This window comes from Garra rufa, chromosome 21 (genome assembly GCF_049309525.1).
Source record: "Garra rufa chromosome 21, GarRuf1.0, whole genome shotgun sequence".
In the NCBI taxonomy this organism is placed as follows: Eukaryota; Metazoa; Chordata; class Actinopteri; order Cypriniformes; family Cyprinidae; genus Garra; species Garra rufa.
The window spans coordinates 15,424,164-15,443,440 of record NC_133381.1 but is presented as its reverse complement, the minus strand read 5'-3'; the positions used below and the strand labels follow the sequence as shown (position 1 = coordinate 15,443,440).

Here is a 19,277-nt window from a genome sequence, read left to right as displayed (position 1 = left end):
GTCGTGAGCCCCGTGGAGATAATGAGAGCCAGCGGCTTTCTGATGATCACACTGTGCCGCCATCACACGCTTTCAAGTGTGGCCTGTACTAGAAGGTTTTCATGACTTCAAATTCTTTCCAACAATCGGAATTAGCATGTTGTTAACAGGCGGTCGTGAAAGTAGATATGTTTGCAATGGCACTCAATGTATATGTTTTAATGGACAGAAGACGATAACCTACAGAGAACTAGCAGAGGGCAAAGCTCAAGGAATGTTTTATGTTTCAAAAAACATATCTGTGCACTGCAAAAAATTTTCTTAATTCGTATTTTTGTCGTTTTCTAGTACAAATATCACAGCCTCTTAACATTTATAAATCAAGATACTTTTACTGGAGTTGTAAAATGACTTAAAGAAGAAGTTCACTACCAGAACAAAAATTTACAGATAATTTACTCACCCCCTTGTCATCCAAGATGTTCATGTCTTTTTTTTTTCAGTTGTAAAGAAATTATGTTTTGTAAAGGGCGTTTGATGATCTTTGCATGTTCACTTTGTAAACACTGGATTGGTACTTCTGCAGCGATGTAGGACAATTTTAAAGTTGGAGGAGAAAATCTGATGGGAGTTTTTCAACATACCCTAATTGTCTTGAACCGGAATACACAGAGTTGATGCAGAGCTAGACATGATAACCTTTTGGAGTTAAAAAAAGTATATAAATGTTAAATTTTTAGAACATAACCAATCGTTTTGCTAGATAAGACCCTTCTTCCTCGGCTGGGATTGTTTAGAGCCCTTTAAAGCTGCATTTAAACTGCGTTTTCGAAGTTCAAAATTGCGGGCACCAAAAAGCTCCACTATATGGAGAAAAATCCTGAAATGTTTTCCTCATAAAACATTTTTTTTTAATGACTGAAGAAAGACATGAACATCTTGGAGGACAAGGGGGTGAGTAAATTATCTGTAAATTTTGGTTCTGGAAGTGAACTTCTCCTTTAAGATATTAAAAGAGAAGTTCACTTCCAGAATGAAAATTTTCTGGTAATTTACTCACCCCGATGTAATCCAAGATGTTCATGTCTTTCAGAAATTAAGGTTTACCATATAGTTTATCCATATAGTGGACTTCAATGAGAATCAAAGGGTTGAAGGTCAAAATTGCAGTTTCAATGCAGCTTCAAAAAGCTCTACACGATCCCAACCAAGGGTCTTATCTAGCAAAACGATTGGCCACTTTCTAAGAAAAACAAGTTTTTATTCTTTTTTTAACCACAAATGCTTGTTTTGAGCCAGCTTGACCTCACTGTACGTAATCACGCACGTTACGTAGGTGGAAGTACCAACCCAGTGTTTACAAAGTGAATGTGCCAAGAATGTCAAATACCTTTTACTAAAAAAGGTAAAACAACAATGTCGGATGATTTTCAAGTTGGAGGAGAAAATGAGATTGAGTTTTTGGCTCTACTCTACCTTCTTTAACGAAGATTGCGTGAAGATGCGCATAGGCCCTGCAGAGCTAGTGCAACACGAGCATTTGTGGTTGAAAAGTATAGAATTTTTTTTTTTTTTTTAAATGACAGATCGTTTCTCCAGAAAAGACCCTTATTTCTCGAGCCTTTGTGTCAAGCCTTTTGAAGCTGCATTGAAACTGCAATTTGGAACTTCAACCCATTGGCCACCATTGAAGTCCACTACACTCTTAAAACTAAAGGTGCTTTAAAAGGTTCTTCATGCCATAGAAGAACCATTTTTGGTTCCACAAAATCCACATTCAGTCAATGGTTCTTTACAGCGCCATCTCTTTCTTACCTTTTTATAACCTAAAGAACCTTCTTTCGCCACTAAGAACCTTTCGTGAAACAGAGTGGTTCTTCACATGTTAAAGGTTCTTTATAGAACCATTTAGATAAAAAATGTTCTTCTATGGCATCGTGAAGCACCTTTATTTTAAAGAGTGTACATGGAGAAAAATCCAGGAATGTTTTCCTCAAAAAATGTAAGCATAAACTTAAATTCCATAAACATAAACTTCGATTTTCTTCCAGAAAACAAGACTTGATATCTTGTATATTGACATTTTTTTATATATATTTTTTAATACAAAAAAGGCAGTGTGAAAAGACAGAGTATGTAAGGTATCTCATGCATCCACACACAACTTATTTGGAAGTGCCTGATTTGAAGGGGCCGTCTGAAAGTGTCAAAAGCTAACTCGGTTTAATATGACTAGACAGGTCTGTCATTTGCATAATTACTGTGGTGTTCTTTGGCAGAGACAGAAACTCGAGAAAGTAAAGTTATTTTGATATATGTGGATGCTATGCATGAAAGAATGAGAGACGAAGACCTCTCCATAATACCATATGAGGAAACAGTCATAAATACTCATACTTTGGCTTTGTTTTCGGCTTCCTTATTAGGCCAAAGTACCTCAGCGTGCTATTAAATTTATGAGGGCAGCCAGATGAAATACTGTGTTTATGTATTTTTGTCACCAGCAATAATATTCAGGGTAAACTGCGTTTAAATAACTGGAGTCTTTTTTATAGTATAAAGTGGCTGATGTTTTATAACGGTAACAAAATATACCTTCACCCTCTCTGTCTCTCTTTCTCTCTCTCTCTCAGGTTGTCAAGCTGCTGAGTAACAAACGTTCTCAGGCGGTGGGGATTCTGATGTCCAGTCTTCATTTAGATATGAAAGATATTCAGAATGGTGAGGTTATTTATTAAATTATTAATATTACTGTTCATTAGAGTCTTTGATAAAGGCTATACTTATTTGAGACACACAACTCCCCTGAGAGATTCTGCTCAGCCTCCTGTCAGCATGTGACCTCTCTAAGGGGGGAAATATGATGTCACAGCCAATTAAGACTCATTGTTCGGTGCTGTTTATACAGTTACTGATTGTGTTTGAAAGCTGTAGGGAGAGGGGTTGGTTGTGTTTCAGGGTTCAAGAATAGGTTGATACTTTAGATCTTAATGGACGTGATGATTAGAGCCACATCATCTTTCTCGTAGTGTTCTATTCTTTTACTAGTTACTGTGTACTGTCCTGTTTCTCTGCTTAAGATATTTCCTCATCTGTCTCTGGGGTCTTTTTCTCTGTAATTTGTCATTCTCTATCGCTCTTATTGCTGTCATCACTCTACCTGCTCATTCATCCCCTTGAATCCAGTATAAAGGAAATAATTCCATTTCTTCTCATCACAAGTTCAGGAATGTTAGATCAGTCTCTCAGCACACAGAGCTATTCAGAACACTTGATTGTGGATTTTGTGAGTTGGCGAAGGAGTCATTGTAATAGAATACATAGAGAAAAGGCCAAACACTGCAACACTTAATTGGTAAAAGTAGAACAATTTTCAGAAGGGTTGATTATTTCACATATATATCTTCAAATTGTGTATATACATCTATTATGCCTTTCTCGTTGACCTGTGTGATCTGTTTTTGATTATGTTATAGGGCTGGGTAAAAAAATATCAACTTCTTGTTTTTAATCGGTTTTCATTTTTACAAAATGATATAGATTCTTAAAGAACAAAAAATGTACAGATAATGTACTCACCCCCTTGTCATCCAAGATGTTCATGTCTTTCTTTCTTCAGTCGTAAGGAAATTAGGTTTTTTGAGGACAACATTTCAGGATTTCTCTCTATATAATGAACTTCTATGGTGCCCCTGAGTTTGAACTTCCAAAATGCAGCTTCAGATGGCTCTAAAAGAGCACAGCCGAGGAAAGAAGGGTCTTATCTAGCAAAACAATCAGTTATTTTCAAAAAAAAAAAATACAATTTATATACTTTAATCTCAAATGCTCATCTTGTCTAGCTCTGTGTGTACTCTGTGTAGAGATTAAAAAGTATATAAATTGTATATGTTTTTAGAAAATAATCGAGAGTTTCGCTAGATAAGACCCTTCCTCCTCGGCTGGGATCATTTAGGGCCCTTTGACGCTGCATTTAAACTGCATTTTGGAAGTTCAAACTCGGGGGCACCATAGAAGTTCATTATATGGAGAGAAATCCTGAAATGTTTTCCTCAAAAAACACATAATTTTAATACGACTGAAGGAAGAAAGACATGAACATCTTGGATGACAAGGGGGTGAGTACATTATATGTAAATTTTTGTTCTGAAAGTGATCTACTCCTTTAATAAGTTTAGCCTGTTTTGAGTTAATGAACAGAACATTGTAGCGCACCTCCCATTCAATAAATCGTAATGAGCTTTGTGATTTGTTACTTTTGATATGAAACAAAGTCTCAGATTTCAAATTCTGTCCCTTTTATTACAGTATTCAAAATAATAAATGCCATTTTGGCACTGTTTAATGTGGATCACTAGCGCCTCAGTTCAAGAGAAGCAGCAACACAAAGCACACGATAACTAATCGTCTTCTCCACTTTAACACCAGTTTCAACGCGAAATAAAAATGAATAAACATCCAAAGGTATGTTAAAAGCAAGTACAACTTACCGAAATCAGTATCCTGTCTCATGTAATCCTCCATTCAGTGATTTAACCACACAAAATATAACAGCTTGTAAACAATGTCGCGTAATGTCACATTTACCTCAGAAAAAAACACTTGGTGACCATAAACTCATTAGTCAGCTAGAAAAATGATATCTAGAGTAGTATTGGGCACTTTTGAAGCACTGCTTCGTGCTTTTGTGAATCAATTGTTTCAAAACAGTGGTTCAGAACACGTAGCAAACTGCCAAAGTCACGTGATTTCAGCAAACAAGACTTAATTCATAACAGTTTTGAAACGCTTCGAAATTTCAATGGTTGGCACATTTGTATTTTCTAAGCAAGTGTTTTAATTAAAAAAAATGAACCAGCGTTTTTACCTAATCTTTGATCAGTTTAATCGATTTGTAGACATTTTAAATGAGACATTTGTGTAATTAAAAGGTTAAGAAGTAGTTAATAGTCTTTTACTGGCCTCTATATACAAGGTCTCCATAAAACAAACAAACAAAACAACTGATATAAAATATTTTAAAAACCACATATTATACAGACATTTCATATTTAATGGTATTTTATTATTTTTATTGTATTTAATGTGTTATGCTTTCAATAAAACTTTTGCAATGGGTTTGTAAAAGTTGTTTTTAATGCATGTTTTAGCCTGAGTTTTGTTGCATTTACACACTTTTGACCAGCAGGTGTCACTAGCGAGTGACGTTTCGACTGCTTCGAAACAGTAAATCATTTTGCGAAGCAATTGGTTCAGTTGATTCAAAACTTCGAGAAGGGTTGTTTTCTTCCATCACTACTCTAGAGAGGAGCATTTTGCTAAATATATGCACCATTAACATATTTATTATATTTTTTTTACTATTTTATGTTCAAATAAATCCATCAAGCTTTTATGACAGCCACCATTCAAGTGTATATTTCAAAAACGAATTGGAGTAGAAATATAATTATGTAATTGTAACTTTATTATCATAAAAACTGTAATAAAGCTTTTGTATACAAATCAGTTAATTTTAATCTTCAGTATTATAATAAAGTAATACCAGCTGACTCTCATGTATCCTATATTTTACAGCATTAATTCAGAGATTATTTTCCTTGAGAAAATTTGGCATGCACTGTATCTGCTATACTATATATCATAATACAATCAATAAAACAATCAATATCTAATCGAATCAAATTGGAAAACAAATTGCGAACCAGTGAATCAGAATCAAATCAAATTGTGAAATTTGTGTCACAGCCAAGCCCTATTATATTTTAATCTTTCAGTAAAACGTAAATTATGAAAGTCAAAAATCAGTTAGTCAAAAAGTCAATCAATTAGTCATTTTCTCAATTTATTCATTCAAACACACTTATTTGTTCAGGAATTAAACTAGTCTTAATGAGTGAGTCATTGAGTCATTTATTCAAAATAAATGACTGTTATTTAAACTGTAGGTTGTTCAATTCAATTTCAGAGCAAACATGGAACCCAAAAATGGTTATTTCTTAGTACTAGGATGAAGTATTTTTTAGGAATGTATTTTTAGCAGAGTGTATTTTTATTAATCATTCATTAGTTAAAAAGAGTCAAAAACTGAAGAAAGCAAGGCTATTTGAATATATATGTGGATTTTATGCATGAAAGAAAGAGTTAAGGATACCTCGCCATATATATATTACATTCATGAGCCAGTAGCTGGCAACAAATTACAGATTAGATGAGTAAATAATTTTATTAGTGAGTCATTGAAATTGTCGTGATTCATTGATTCATTGTGGAACACCACTGCTGTGTTGTGTGATTCAGTTTGATTTCTAAGAAAAAAATGGAGCAAAAAGAGTATCAGGATCAGGTTGGATTAATAATGTATTCTTCAGCATTGTATTTTTAGCCTTGTGTACTTTTTAGTCATTCATTGGTTAACAGGCGGCAGACAAGATGTATTCTGTTTTCTTTCAGTAACATTTTTTCATGCATAATTTCCCTCCAGTCTATCCGCTGTAACAACAATCCTTTGTTAAATTCTATTTTTCTTTCTTTCTTTTTAATGAATCAGCAAGGCTGGATGCAGTTTTAAAAACCACATCACATTATGTGAACGGATACCTAATATTATACACACGCACACATGCACACACATCCTCAGTTAGTCTTTAAACTGGCAGTATTTGAAGAAATTTTTACTGGCTCTTTGAGAATTTATGGGCACAGTCCCCATCTATTATGCAGCTCAGTACCCACAATTCAGCTCTGGTCGAGTCTCATTGGGTCCCGCTGCAATTCCGCCCATTGCAGAGGCCAGTATGTTTGGCCAGAGTAAACCACCAAATAGAAACAAACAGTTTCTCTGACGGTGCTATTTACCCAGAATCAATACATTCCTCAACATCACGCTTCACCACACTGACCTGGATCGGGCCTTTGAGGAACTAGGAAAGAATTTCGTGAATTGGTTTAATTGCAGAGTTTAAAGGTTCATGCAAAGTTATGAGGCATTTATTACAGTCAGTAGAGAAGATGTTGCCCGTCTGTCTCTCTTTTCGTTCATTATACAATTAAAAAAAAAAACTCTCAGGATTATTAAGGAACCTAAACCTAATCTAGTGCGACTCCTCAGTGGATTTTCACTGAATCGCCCCCTTTATGTCAACGTTCTTGTTTCCCTCAGCTGGTTTTCATAAGATCTCATGTTTGAGCCTGAAAAACACTCCTGCATGATTGACTAGAGCACAGGCAGCTCTTGCACAAACACACTTGGTGACAAGCCTTTGATTTCTACCCATAACAGTCTCAAAAGTTTCACAAGTCAGTTCGGCGTTTGTGCGTGTGTGAGATTGGATTCGTCGGCGTGTGACGCCGACCCCCTCCGGACGACTTGTTTTATGTTTCTTCAGTGACTCACGCTCAGTTGTTCTGCAGCGCCGTCTGTTTGGGTCTTCTGAACTGTCACAGGACATTGTTTTGTGGAAACATTCTGAATCATGGCAGCCATCACAAAGAAAGCAACGAGAAAACATATGTGCACAATCATGTTCTTATATAAAATCCTTCCTTCTCCTCTCTTTGTTAGTCGAACATCATACCGTTTTTTAGATAGCGGTGTTTAGAGAGAGAAGGTGGCGTGCGTCCGTACGGCTGAAGAATTGCAAACATGGTAGCATTGGTTGTATATTTTCTTTTGTCTGGTTGTGTACGTTTGGAAGATAGTAATTATGGAAGCTTGGCACGAACTGCGTATTGTAAACCTGCTAGGAACTTTGAAACTGCTCGGAGGAAAATGTTTTGGCCTATGAAATATGTAACGAGAGCAGTTATTGAAATCTAGAGTTCAAACCTGATTCATAAGCTATACCATCGTTCACTTAAACAAGGCAGTGAACCCGAGGTTGCTCCAGGGGGATTCCTCCTGTAATAGGTGTTATTTGGATAAAAGCGTCAGCTAAATGATGAGCTATATAACAGTAAGTGTGAGCGAATTTCAGGTGATTATAGTCATTGGGTTGTAAAATGTATAATTGTGCTTATTGTTTCTGAAATGTTAGAATTTTTACTCAGACACTCCTACTATAATTTACACTGAGACTTTCTGTTTATATCGAAACAAAAGATCTCTGAATGGGCCTAGATATTATTATTGTTATTATTAATATTTTTAAACACACACTCAATTGTTCTGCAGTGCATGGTATATTATATTATATCATATTTTTAAATTTATTTTTTAATATTGACAAACACATGCTTAACACATCTTTAGAACAAATGTCTGTTCTTATAATAAGAAGAATAATCAATAATAATGAATATTTACAAATTCTTAACACATCTTTAGAACAAGTGTCTGTTTTTATAAGAATAATTAATAATAATATTTGCAAAAGATGCTTAACATATCTTTAGAACAAATGTCTGTTTTTATAATAATAATAATAATAATAATAATAATAAATATTGACAAATGCTTAACACATCTTTAGAACAAATTTCTGTTTTTATAATAATAATAAATATTGACAAACAAATGCTTAACACATATTTGGAACAAATGTCTGTTTTTATAATAATAATAATAATAATAATAATAATAATAAATATTTTTATATTATATTATAATAATATTATATTATATTATATTTTTATAATAATAATAAGTCAATAATAATTAATGTTGACAAACAAAATTAACACATCTTTAGAACAAATGTGAGTTTTTATAATAATAATAATAATAATTAATATTTTTATATTATATTATTATAATCATATTTTTATATTATATTATAATTATATTATATTTTTATAATAATAATAATAGTAGTCAATAATCATAATTAATGTTGACAAACAAATGCTTAACACATCTTTAGAACAAATGTCTGTTTTTAGAATAATAACAATAATCAATAATTATTATTATAATAATTCATATTGACAAACAAATGCACATCTTTTTATGATAATGATAATAATAATAATAAAAATAGTTAATGTTGACAAACAAATGATTTCAAACACATCTTTAGAACAAATGTATAAATGTAAAGTATAATGTAAAAGTATAAATGTTTTTATAATACTACTAATAATAATAATAACAATAATAATAATTAATTTTTTAATAATATTGTTATCATAATATTATGTTATAGTTTTATAATGATAATAATAATAATTTAATGTTGACAAACAAGACACATCTTTAGAACAAATGTCTGTTTTTATAATAATAATAATAATAATAATAATAATAATCAATAATAATTATAATAATTAATGTTGACAAACAAAAGCTTAACACATCTTTAGAACAAATGTCTGTTTTATAAGAATCAATAATAATAGTAATTATTATTATTATTATTATTTATATTGACAAATTCTTAACACGTCTTTAGAACAAATGTCTGTTTTTATAATTATTATTATTTAATGTATTTATTATACCATATTTAATACAAAAATATTATTTATTGTTATTAAAATTATATTTATTTATTGACCAAAAATGCTAAACACATTTACACACAATGTCCGCTACGTACAAAGTCGAATAATAACATTAAAATGTGTAATTCTTTTAGTAATAAAAGAAATGAATGAGATGAGTGTGAATACTTTCTTTCTTTTTTGTTTTTGTTTTTTTCAAGAACTTTAGAAGCTTTCAAAAGCATCTCTCCCTCAGATGAAAGCAGGCCCACCACACTAAACTCCTGCATCAGTGTTTTGGGGAAGCACAAACCACATCCCTGGACATCAAGAGACAAATTCTTTGTTTGGAGACTTTGTTGTGGGGGTGTGGGGATTACACTGTTGTTGTTTGTGTATGTGGTGATTGGGGTGTAGATCTGGTGGGATGCTGTTGTCAGGTTGATGACAGGTTAAATTACCCAGTCATACTTTTTTCACTCCCTTTCTTGTTTTCTCTCTTCGCTCTGTCATGTGTTTCCTCTCCCCATCTCTTTTAAGGCTGCAGTTGCTCTCTTTGATATCTTTCTCCCATAGCAGGAGTAATTCTTCGCTGTCTGTCTCCATTTTCTACATCTGTGCATTGGCCAGATATGGATGTTTTTGTTATTCTTTCTTGTGTGGTTTCTGGAACGCGCCAATGATCAATTTCTCAATTCCCCAAATGACTGAACACACAAAAGTTATCCCATAATAGCTCTATTTAGCACAGAAAAAGTGCTCAGTCTAGCCAGCTCAATAACAGCACTGCTAGAGATTCAAATGCTTTTATTATGTAAAAACAACTCTGGAAAATAAATGTTTGGTGCTGAGTAAACATGTTTTGATTGTTAGATTATACAGAATGAGCAACCATACCCAGAAAGACAGATTTTTTCGTTTTTGAATAGTTTGCTTATAATGTGCTGTGTGTGACTACTGACCTATTTAAGTTTAAATCTTTCTTTTTTTTTGCACAATTGTTAACTGTTTATAAAGTCTCTTATGCTCACTCAAGCTTCATTTGTTTAATCAAAAATACAACACACAAAAAACATAGTTATTACAATTTTAAAATGTTAACATTTTAGTTTTTATATAATATACACTACCAGTCAAAAGTTTTTGAACAGTAATATGTTTTTTTTAATGTTTTCTTCTGCTCACCAAGCCTGCATTTATTTGATCCTGTACTGTACTGAATTTTGAACTGTAAAATTCTTAAATATTTTACTATTTAAACTACCTGGTTTCTATTTGAATATATTTTAAAATGTAATTTATTCCTGTAATCAAATCTAAATTTTCAGCATCATTGCTCCAGTCTTCAGTGTCAAATGATCCTTCAGAAATCATTCTAATATGCAGATTTGCTGTTCAAGAAACATTTATTATATTATTATTATTATTATTATTATTATTATTATTATTATTATTATTATTATTATTATTATTATTATTTAAAACAGTTTTACATTTTTTCAGGATTCAGAAAAAACTTTTGTAACATTATACACTATACTATTCAAAATCTTTTTGGGGAAGAAACTATAGAAATTAATAATTTTATTTAGCAAGGATGTTTTAAATTCAAAAAGTAATTTATAATGTTACAAAAAATGTATATTTTAGATAAATGCTGTTCTTCTGAACTTTCTACTCATCAAAGAAACCTTCAAAAATTCTACTTAGCTGTTTTTATCTTAGCATCAAATCAGGATATTAGAATGATTTCTGAAGGATTATAAGACTGAAAATCACATGAATAAATTACATTTTAAAATAGAAAAATATTTCAACATTTTACTGATTTTGCTGTACTTTGGATCAAATAAATGCAGGCTTGGTGAGCAAAAGAGACTTTAAAAACATAATAAATCCATTACTCTATTCTTGAGTGTCACATGATCCTTCAGAAATATTTTCAACATATTTATTATGTTGATTTGGGGCTCAAAAACATATGAACCATATTAGCAATATTCAAAACAGTTGAGCTGCTTAATATTTTTGTGGAAAAAATGACATTTTTTTCAGGATTCTTTGTTGAGTAGAAAGTTTGCATTTACTATAAAACAGAAAACAGCATTTATTTGAGATCTTTTGTAACATTATAAATGTCTTCACTTTCACTTTACATAAATTCAATTCATCCTTGCTGAATAAAAATATTTATTCCTTTAAATTTTTTTAAATTAAAATAAATATCTAAAATAAATATTTTATTATTAAGTAAATTAAGATATTATTTAATATATTAAATTTAAACTTGTTTTGATTTATGGACATATTATGATATTTGATTATTCATTTATGATAGTATGAGTAACTCTTATTTTGGTATTTAGTTCTTTGGGAAGAAAAATTCCCAGACAATTGACAAGTATTTCTCAGCACAGGGTAGCCAGGGACTTCAGTTAAAATCTTTGCATGAGACATTTAAATAGATCTGAAATCCTGATTGGTCAATCATTGATGGAAGTTTCTTCTCTCTTTCTCTGTCTGACAGCCATCTTGAACATGGACTGCACAGTGGTGGATCTGGAGACGCTCCAGGCACTGTATGAAAACGTAAGTCCGCAACATGACAAGACGTGACAGTTCGGATAAGCATATGTAATGAATCCTGACATTTCTTACGAAGTATGAATTCCATAAGTGATCATTTATCGTATCATTAAACTCTTAAACATCTCAGAACTGAACAGGATATACCCTAACATATTGGAGCTTTGCCTTGACGCGGTCCACTCCAAAAGAGCCACGGAAATGTGTGTTAAATACCAAAACAAACATGCAGGCCACAAACACCGCTGGAATGAGTAAAGTTTACCATGGAGCCAGGGTGCGTGTCACTGTCTGAGAGAGGAGAGGGAGGAACACAACGACTGTATAAGACAGACATGCAGACATGGAACTGATGACAGACAGGATGACAAATGAGGAGGATGAGGTTTTCCCCCTCAAAGAATGAAAAAAGGACAGTTCAAAAAGACTGAGCTTTGAGATTTGTGGCTTATGTAACGTATTGGCAGTTACAGACTACGTCAGTTGGACGTGGCGACATAAATCAAACCTCTTTCTTGGAAGATCCGTGACTCGCTCTTAGACGATTGGTTGCTACCAAATAGTGATTTTCTTTCATTCTTTAAGTGTGCGTGGGTGCTGATGAGTTTGCACACCATGATCGCCATGTGCATTGCAGAAACAGTCATAAATCTTGCTGTCAGCACTAAAGCTCCTTTACATGTTTTCTGTATTCGAGTGTGCGCTGCACGTCATTATGATGAGATAAAGACAGGGCATCTTAACCACATCTACTTTAGATCCAGAAGATGCCAAAATATTCTTCACAAAATCTGATCATTCTTTCAAAACAGTTCATATGTGGGCAATTGTCTTGTCATTTTGCTCTATATGTCATTTCGAGAATATCTAACATATTATAATAGCCTTCATTCAAATGATAAACACATTAGAAATTGCATTTACATTAGCCTATATATGCAGTTGAGGTCAAAAGTTTGCATACACCTCGCAGAATCTGCAAAATGTTAATTATTTTACCAAAATAAGAGGGATCATACAAAATGCATGTTATTTTTTTATTTAGCACTGACCGGAATAAGATATTTCAGACATTTACATTTAGTCCAAATGAGAAAATAATTCATAAAAATGTCCCCGTTCAAAAGTTTACATACACTTGATTCTTAATACTGTACTGTTACCTGAATGATCCACAGCTGTGTTTTTTTTTTTTTTGTTTAGTGATAGTTGTTCGTGAGTCCCTTGTTTGTCCTGAACAGTTAAACCGCCTGCTGTTCTTCAAAAAAATCTTTCAGGTTTTTTGTTTTTTCTGCATTTTTGTGTATTTGAACCCTTTCCAACAATGACTGTATGATTTTGAGATACATATGCAGCTATTACAGACGGTTCAAATGCTCTGATGCTTCAGAAGCAAATACAATGCCTTAAGAGCCGGGGGGTGAAAACTTTTGAACAGAATGAAGATGTGTAAATTTTTCCCTTTTGCCTAAATATATATATATATTTTCATTTAATACTGACCTCCAAAAGCTACAAAAGATACGTACATGTTTCCCAGAAGACCAAATAAGTTAAATTTACCCTGATCTTCAAATTCAAAAGTTTTCACCCCCAGCTCTTAATGCATTGTGTTTCCTTCTGGAGCGTCAGTGAGCATTTGAACCTTCTGTAATAGTTGCATATGAGTCTCTCAGTTATCTGTAGTGTGAAAAGATGGATCTCAAAATCATACAGTGTTGAAAAAGGTTCAAATACACAAATATGCTGAAAAACCAAATAATTTGTGGGACCTAATGGATTTTTCTGAAGAAAAACGGGCAGTTTAACTGTTCACAGCAAACAAGGGACTCTCTAAAAAATCACTAAGAATCAAGCATATGTAAACTTTTAAACGGGGTCAGTTTTATGAATTCAACTTTTATTTTCTCTTGTGGACTATATGTAAAGTCTTTTATGTGAAATATCTTACTCGGGTCAGTACTAAATAAAAAAATAACATGCATTTTGTATGATCCCTCTTATTTTGGTAAAATAATTAACATTTTGCAGATTCTGCAAGGTGTATGTAAACATTTGACCTCAAATGTATATATACAGTACATAATTATTATTTTTATTTTTTACAGTTTAAGGTTGATTCAGAACGGCAAATCTCCAGGAATTTTCGGTTGTAAAAACAAACAAACAAAAAACATTATTTATTTTTCCAGCCGCTCTAATAATATGTCCGAACCACATCTATTCGTGTAGAGCCAAATCACAACCAAAACCATTTTTTCCTCAAGATGCATGCAGTTTTATTTTTCGACCGCTAGAGGGCCAAAAGTCACACAGTGTAGTGGTAATACAACTAATAAAGAGACATGAAGGTGTGGTGTGTGTGTTTGCATGTTGAACTATGTGTGTGTGTACTAAGTTTCTGCTGAAAACTATCTTTCCTTCCATCCCTCTGTTTTTCCTCCAACCCACCGACCCACCCACCCATTCCCGCTGTAGCTTGAGGCGGTGTTGTTGAGTTTAAATGTTGAGGTTGTTTCTCTTTAGTGTGCGAGACTCCACGCTGTCTCTGACTCCTTCAACCAAAACCACAGAACACCCCCTCACACACACACTCACACAGTATATCCCCTCTTTCCTCTCTACTGCATGTTCTCTCTATTCTCTTTTTCACTGTCTGACTCAAGCACAGTGTGTGGATCATACTTTGTTTGTTGGGTGCTTAACCAAAGATCATAAAGCAACACACCCACACACAAAAACACACACCAGCGAACATTAGGGTTTATATCACTATTAGATAGTTATAAAATGCTTTATAAAAAGAAAATAAGTGTACTTTCCTAAAATGAAATCACATTTTCCTCTCTCTCAGTATACTTTCATTCTGTTTCTCTGTCAATTTCACAGAGAGCTCAGAAAGAAGAGATGGATCAGATTGAGAAACATATCAAGTCTTCAAAAGATAAAGAAAATGCAAAACCACTGGACAAGCCTGAACAGTATCTATCTATCTATCTATCTATCTATCTATCTATCTATCTATCTATCTATCTATCTATCTATCTATCTATCTATCTGTCTGTCTGTCTGTCTGTCTGTCTGTCTGTCTGTCTATCGTGTATTCATGTCTGTCTGTCTCCCTGTCTATCTACTTATCATCTGTCTGTCCGTCTATCTATCCATCGTCTATCTATGTCTGTCTATCTATCGTCTGTCTGTCTGTCTGTCTGTCTGTCTGTCTGTCTGTCTGTCTGTCTGTCTGTCTGTCTGTCTGTCTATCCGTCTGTCTGCCCGTCTTTCTGTCTTTCATCTGTCTGTCTGTCTGTCTGTCTGTCTGTCTGTCTGTCTTTCTTTCTACCTATCGTCTGTCTGTCTGTCTGTCTGTCTGTCTGTCTGTCTGTCTGTCTGTCTGTCTGTCTGTCTGTCTGTCCGTCTTTCTGTCTTTCGTCTGTCTGTCTGTCTGTCTGTCTGTCTGTCTGTCTGTCTGTCTGTCTGTCTGTCTGTCTGTCTATGTATCTATCTATCTACCTATTGTTTGTCTGTCTGTCTGTCTGTCTGTCTGTCTGTCTGTCTGTCTGTCTATGTATCTATCTATCTATCTACCTATTGTTTGTCTGTCTGTCTGTCTGTCTGTCTGTCTGTCTGTCTGTCTATGTATCTATCTATCTATCTACCTATTGTCTGTCTGTCTGTCTGTCTGTCTGTCTGTCTGTCTATGTATCTATCTATCTATCGTCTGTCTGTCTGTCTGTCTGTCTGTCTGTCTGTCTGTCTATGTATCTATCTATCTATCGTCTGTCTGTCTGTCTGTCTGTCTGTCTGTCTGTCTGTCTGTCTGTCTGTCTGTCTGTCTGTCTGTCTGTCTGTCCGTCCATCTATCTACCTATCATCTGTCTGTCTGTCTGTCCGTCCGTCCGTCCGTCCGTCCGTCCGTCTATCTACCTATCATCTGTCTGTCTGTCTGTCTGTCTGTCTGTCTGTCTGTCTGTCTGTCTGTCTGTCTGTCTGTCTGTCTGTCTGTCCGTCCGTCCATCATCTGTCTGTCTGTCTGTCTGTCTGTCTGTCTGTCTGTCTGTCTGTCTGTCTGTCTGTCTGTCTGTCTGTCTGTCCGTCCATCATCTACCTATCGTCTGTCTGTCTGTCTGTCTGTCTGTCTGTCTGTCTGTCCGTCCATCTACCTACCTATCATCTGTCTGTCTGTCTGTCTGTCTGTCTGTCCGTCCGTCCGTCCGTCCGTCCGTCCGTCCGTCCGTCCGTCCGTCCGTCCGTCCGTCCGTCCGTCCATCTATCTACCTATCATCTGTCTGTCTGTCTGTCTGTCTGTCTGTCTGTCCGTCCATCTATCTACCTACCTATCATCTGTCTGTCTGTCTGTCTGTCTGTCTGTCTGTCTGTCTGTCTGTCCGTCTGTCCGTCCGTCCGTCCGTCCGTCCGTCCATCTATCTACCTATCATCTGTCTGTCTGTCTGTCTGTCTGTCTGTCTGTCTGTCTGTCTGTCTGTCTGTCTGTCTGTCTGTCTGTCCGTCCATCTATCTACCTACCTATCATCTGTCTGTCTGTCTGTCTGTCTGTCTGTCTGTCTGTCTGTCTGTCTGTCTATCTACAGTCGTGGCCAAAAGTTTTGAGAATGACACAAATATTAGTTTTTTTAGTCTCTTGAGGATTGACCACAAGTTCTCAATGGGATTAAGATCTGGGGAGTTTCCAGGACATGGACCCAAAATTTCAACGTTTTGGTCCCCGAGCCACTTATCACTTTTGCCTTATGGCACGGTGCTCCATCGTGCTGGAAAATGGATTGTTCTTCACCAAACTGTTGTTGGATTGTTGGAAGAAGTTGCAGTCGGAGGGTGTTTTGGTACCATTCTTTATTCATGGCTGTGTTTTTGGGCAAAATTGTGAGTGAGCCCACTCCCTTGGATGAGAAGGAAGCCCACACATGAATGGTCTCAGGATGCTTTACTGTTGGCATGACACAGGACTGATGATAGCGCTCACCTTTTCTTCTCCGGACAAGCCTTTTTCCAAATAATCGGAAAGAGGCTTCATCGAAGAATGTGACTTTGCCCCAGTCCTCAGCAGTCCATTCGCCATACTTTTTGCAGAAGATCAATCTGTCCCTGATGTTTTTTTTGGAGAGAAGTGGCTTCTTTGCTGCCCTTCTTGACACCAGGCCATCTTCCAAAAGTCTTCACCTCACTGTGCGTGCAGATGCGCTCACACCTGCCTGCTGCCATTCCTGAGCAAGCTCTGCACTGGTGGCACTCTAATTCCGCAGCTGAATCCTCTTTAGGAGACGATCCTGGCGCTTGCTGGACTTTCTTGGATGCCCTGAAATGCAGTGGAAAGTTTTTTTCGGGATTAAGTTAATTTTCATGGCAAAGAAGGACTATGCAATTCATCTGATCACTCTTCATAACATTCTGGAGTATATGCAAATTGCTATTATAAAAACTTAAGCAGCAACTTTTCCAATTTCCAATATTTATGTAATTCTCAAAACTTTTGGCCACGACTGAATCTATGTATCTATCTATCTACTTATCGTCGGTCTGTCTGTCTGTCTGTCTGTCTGTCTGTCTGTCTGACCATCTATCTACCTATCGTCTGTCTGACCATCTATCTACCTATCGTCTGTCTGTCTGTCCATTTGTCTGTCTGTCTTTCTACCTATCGTCAGTCTGTCTGTCTGTCTGTCTGTCTGTCCATCTATCTACCTATCGTCAGTCTGTCTGTCTGTCTATCTATCTATTGTTTTATTCTCTTTGCATTCATTTTGTGCCCTCTCTCTGTCAGGTTTCTGCTGAAGTTGTCAGAGGTTCCTCAGTTCTCAGAGCGGGTTTTCTGTATTCTCTTCCAGTCCACCTTCACAGAATGTGTTACATCAGTCCAGCGCAAGCTTGAAACACTGCTGAGAGTCTGTACGGTGAGAGGAAACATGAAGCACACTAGTCAGACTGCACTGACAGCTTCACCATTGTCATATTTCAAGTTAAAAGTTCAGCTAGAAAGCAGTGAAGAAAACATCTGTTTCACTCCCTGAGCTTCTTCTTCTGCCTCTTTAAAGGCTCTGCAATCAAGTCCAGCCGTCCTGCAGATTCTAGGTTTGGTTCTAGCATTTGGGAACATTATGAACGGTGGCAACAGGAGCAGAGGACAGGCAGATGGCTTTACCCTTGACATCCTGCCCAAGTTAAAAGATGTCAAGAGCAGTGTGAGTGAAAATGAGATCCCTATCTCTAGTTGAAAGGAATAGTTCACCCAGAAATGAAAACACTGTCATCATTTACTCGCCCTCATGTCATTCCCAACCTGTATGACTTGGGACACAAAAGAATGTTTCTGTTTTGTTCAGACAGTGAAAGTCTTTATTGACACGAGAGTACCACAACGCATGAAGTGTTTTTTTGTTTTTTTTCTTTGTGCACAAAAAGTATTCCTGTAGCTTTATTCTTTCTTGGCCTTGAACGTGTCAGTTGCGGCGTTGTCTATGCAAGGTCGGAAAGCTCTCGAATTTCATCAAAAATATCTTAATTTGTGTTCTGAAGATAAACAAAGATCTTACAGGTTTGAAACGACATGAGGCTGATAAATTAATGACAGAATTTTCATTTTTGGGTAACTATACCTTAAGGAAATATCAGTTTGCAATATCAAGCAGCATAACATTCTGTTTTTGTACAGGTAAAATACTGAAATAGCATAAACCTTAGTCTGAACCTGCATGTAAATTTGCATACAGTAGTTTGGTGGTCTCCTGACCCCACTAACTAGGTCATAAACAACCCGTTCTTGAAGTATCACTCAAAATAAGCGCTCTATATAAAATTATGCCAAGGCAGTAGCCTATATCCACATCCCATGTGCATGTGAGCGGGCGCCTTTGCAAGCCACCAGGTCTGGCCTCGTATTCGCAAACGCTTTGAGCTAAACGAGTGTATACAATCCCAAAACATGAAAAATGATTATTCTCCTGTGTTTATTTCCATCTCTCATCTCCTCCTCCTCTCGCTCCATCAGGATAATTCTCAGAGCCTCCTGTCCTACATAGTTGCTTACTATCTGCAACACTTTGATGAGGTAGGTTTGGCCAACTGTTTATTTCATTGGCTTGACTAACAGACCCCCAAGTCCCTTAGAATCACCCTTCATGGTAGACAAAAAATGTGGCTTTGTTTTTGGTTTCATCACTTTGATTTGCCTTTCTTTCCCTTCACCATATAGACAAATGGCTGCTGTGAATGAGCAGAGGCCTTTGATTGCTTGATGCCCTTTTTGGACGTAGATTAAAAGCGCTGTATTGTAAATA

The 19,277-nt window shown here is 35.4% G+C and overlaps 1 protein-coding gene across 1 annotated transcript in view; it reads left to right on the top strand.

Moving 5' to 3' along the window:
- Positions 1 to 19,277, top strand: part of fmn2a (formin 2a) — a 50,851-nt gene that overhangs the window by 19,404 nt on the left and 12,170 nt on the right. Inside the window, exons 7-12 of the mRNA XM_073827373.1 lie at positions 2,613 to 2,700; positions 11,927 to 11,988; positions 14,875 to 14,966; positions 17,765 to 17,894; positions 18,036 to 18,182; positions 18,989 to 19,048. Of these exons, the coding sequence (XP_073683474.1) occupies positions 2,613 to 2,700; positions 11,927 to 11,988; positions 14,875 to 14,966; positions 17,765 to 17,894; positions 18,036 to 18,182; positions 18,989 to 19,048 (579 nt within the window). The remainder of the gene's footprint in view (positions 1 to 2,612; positions 2,701 to 11,926; positions 11,989 to 14,874; positions 14,967 to 17,764; positions 17,895 to 18,035; positions 18,183 to 18,988; positions 19,049 to 19,277) is intronic.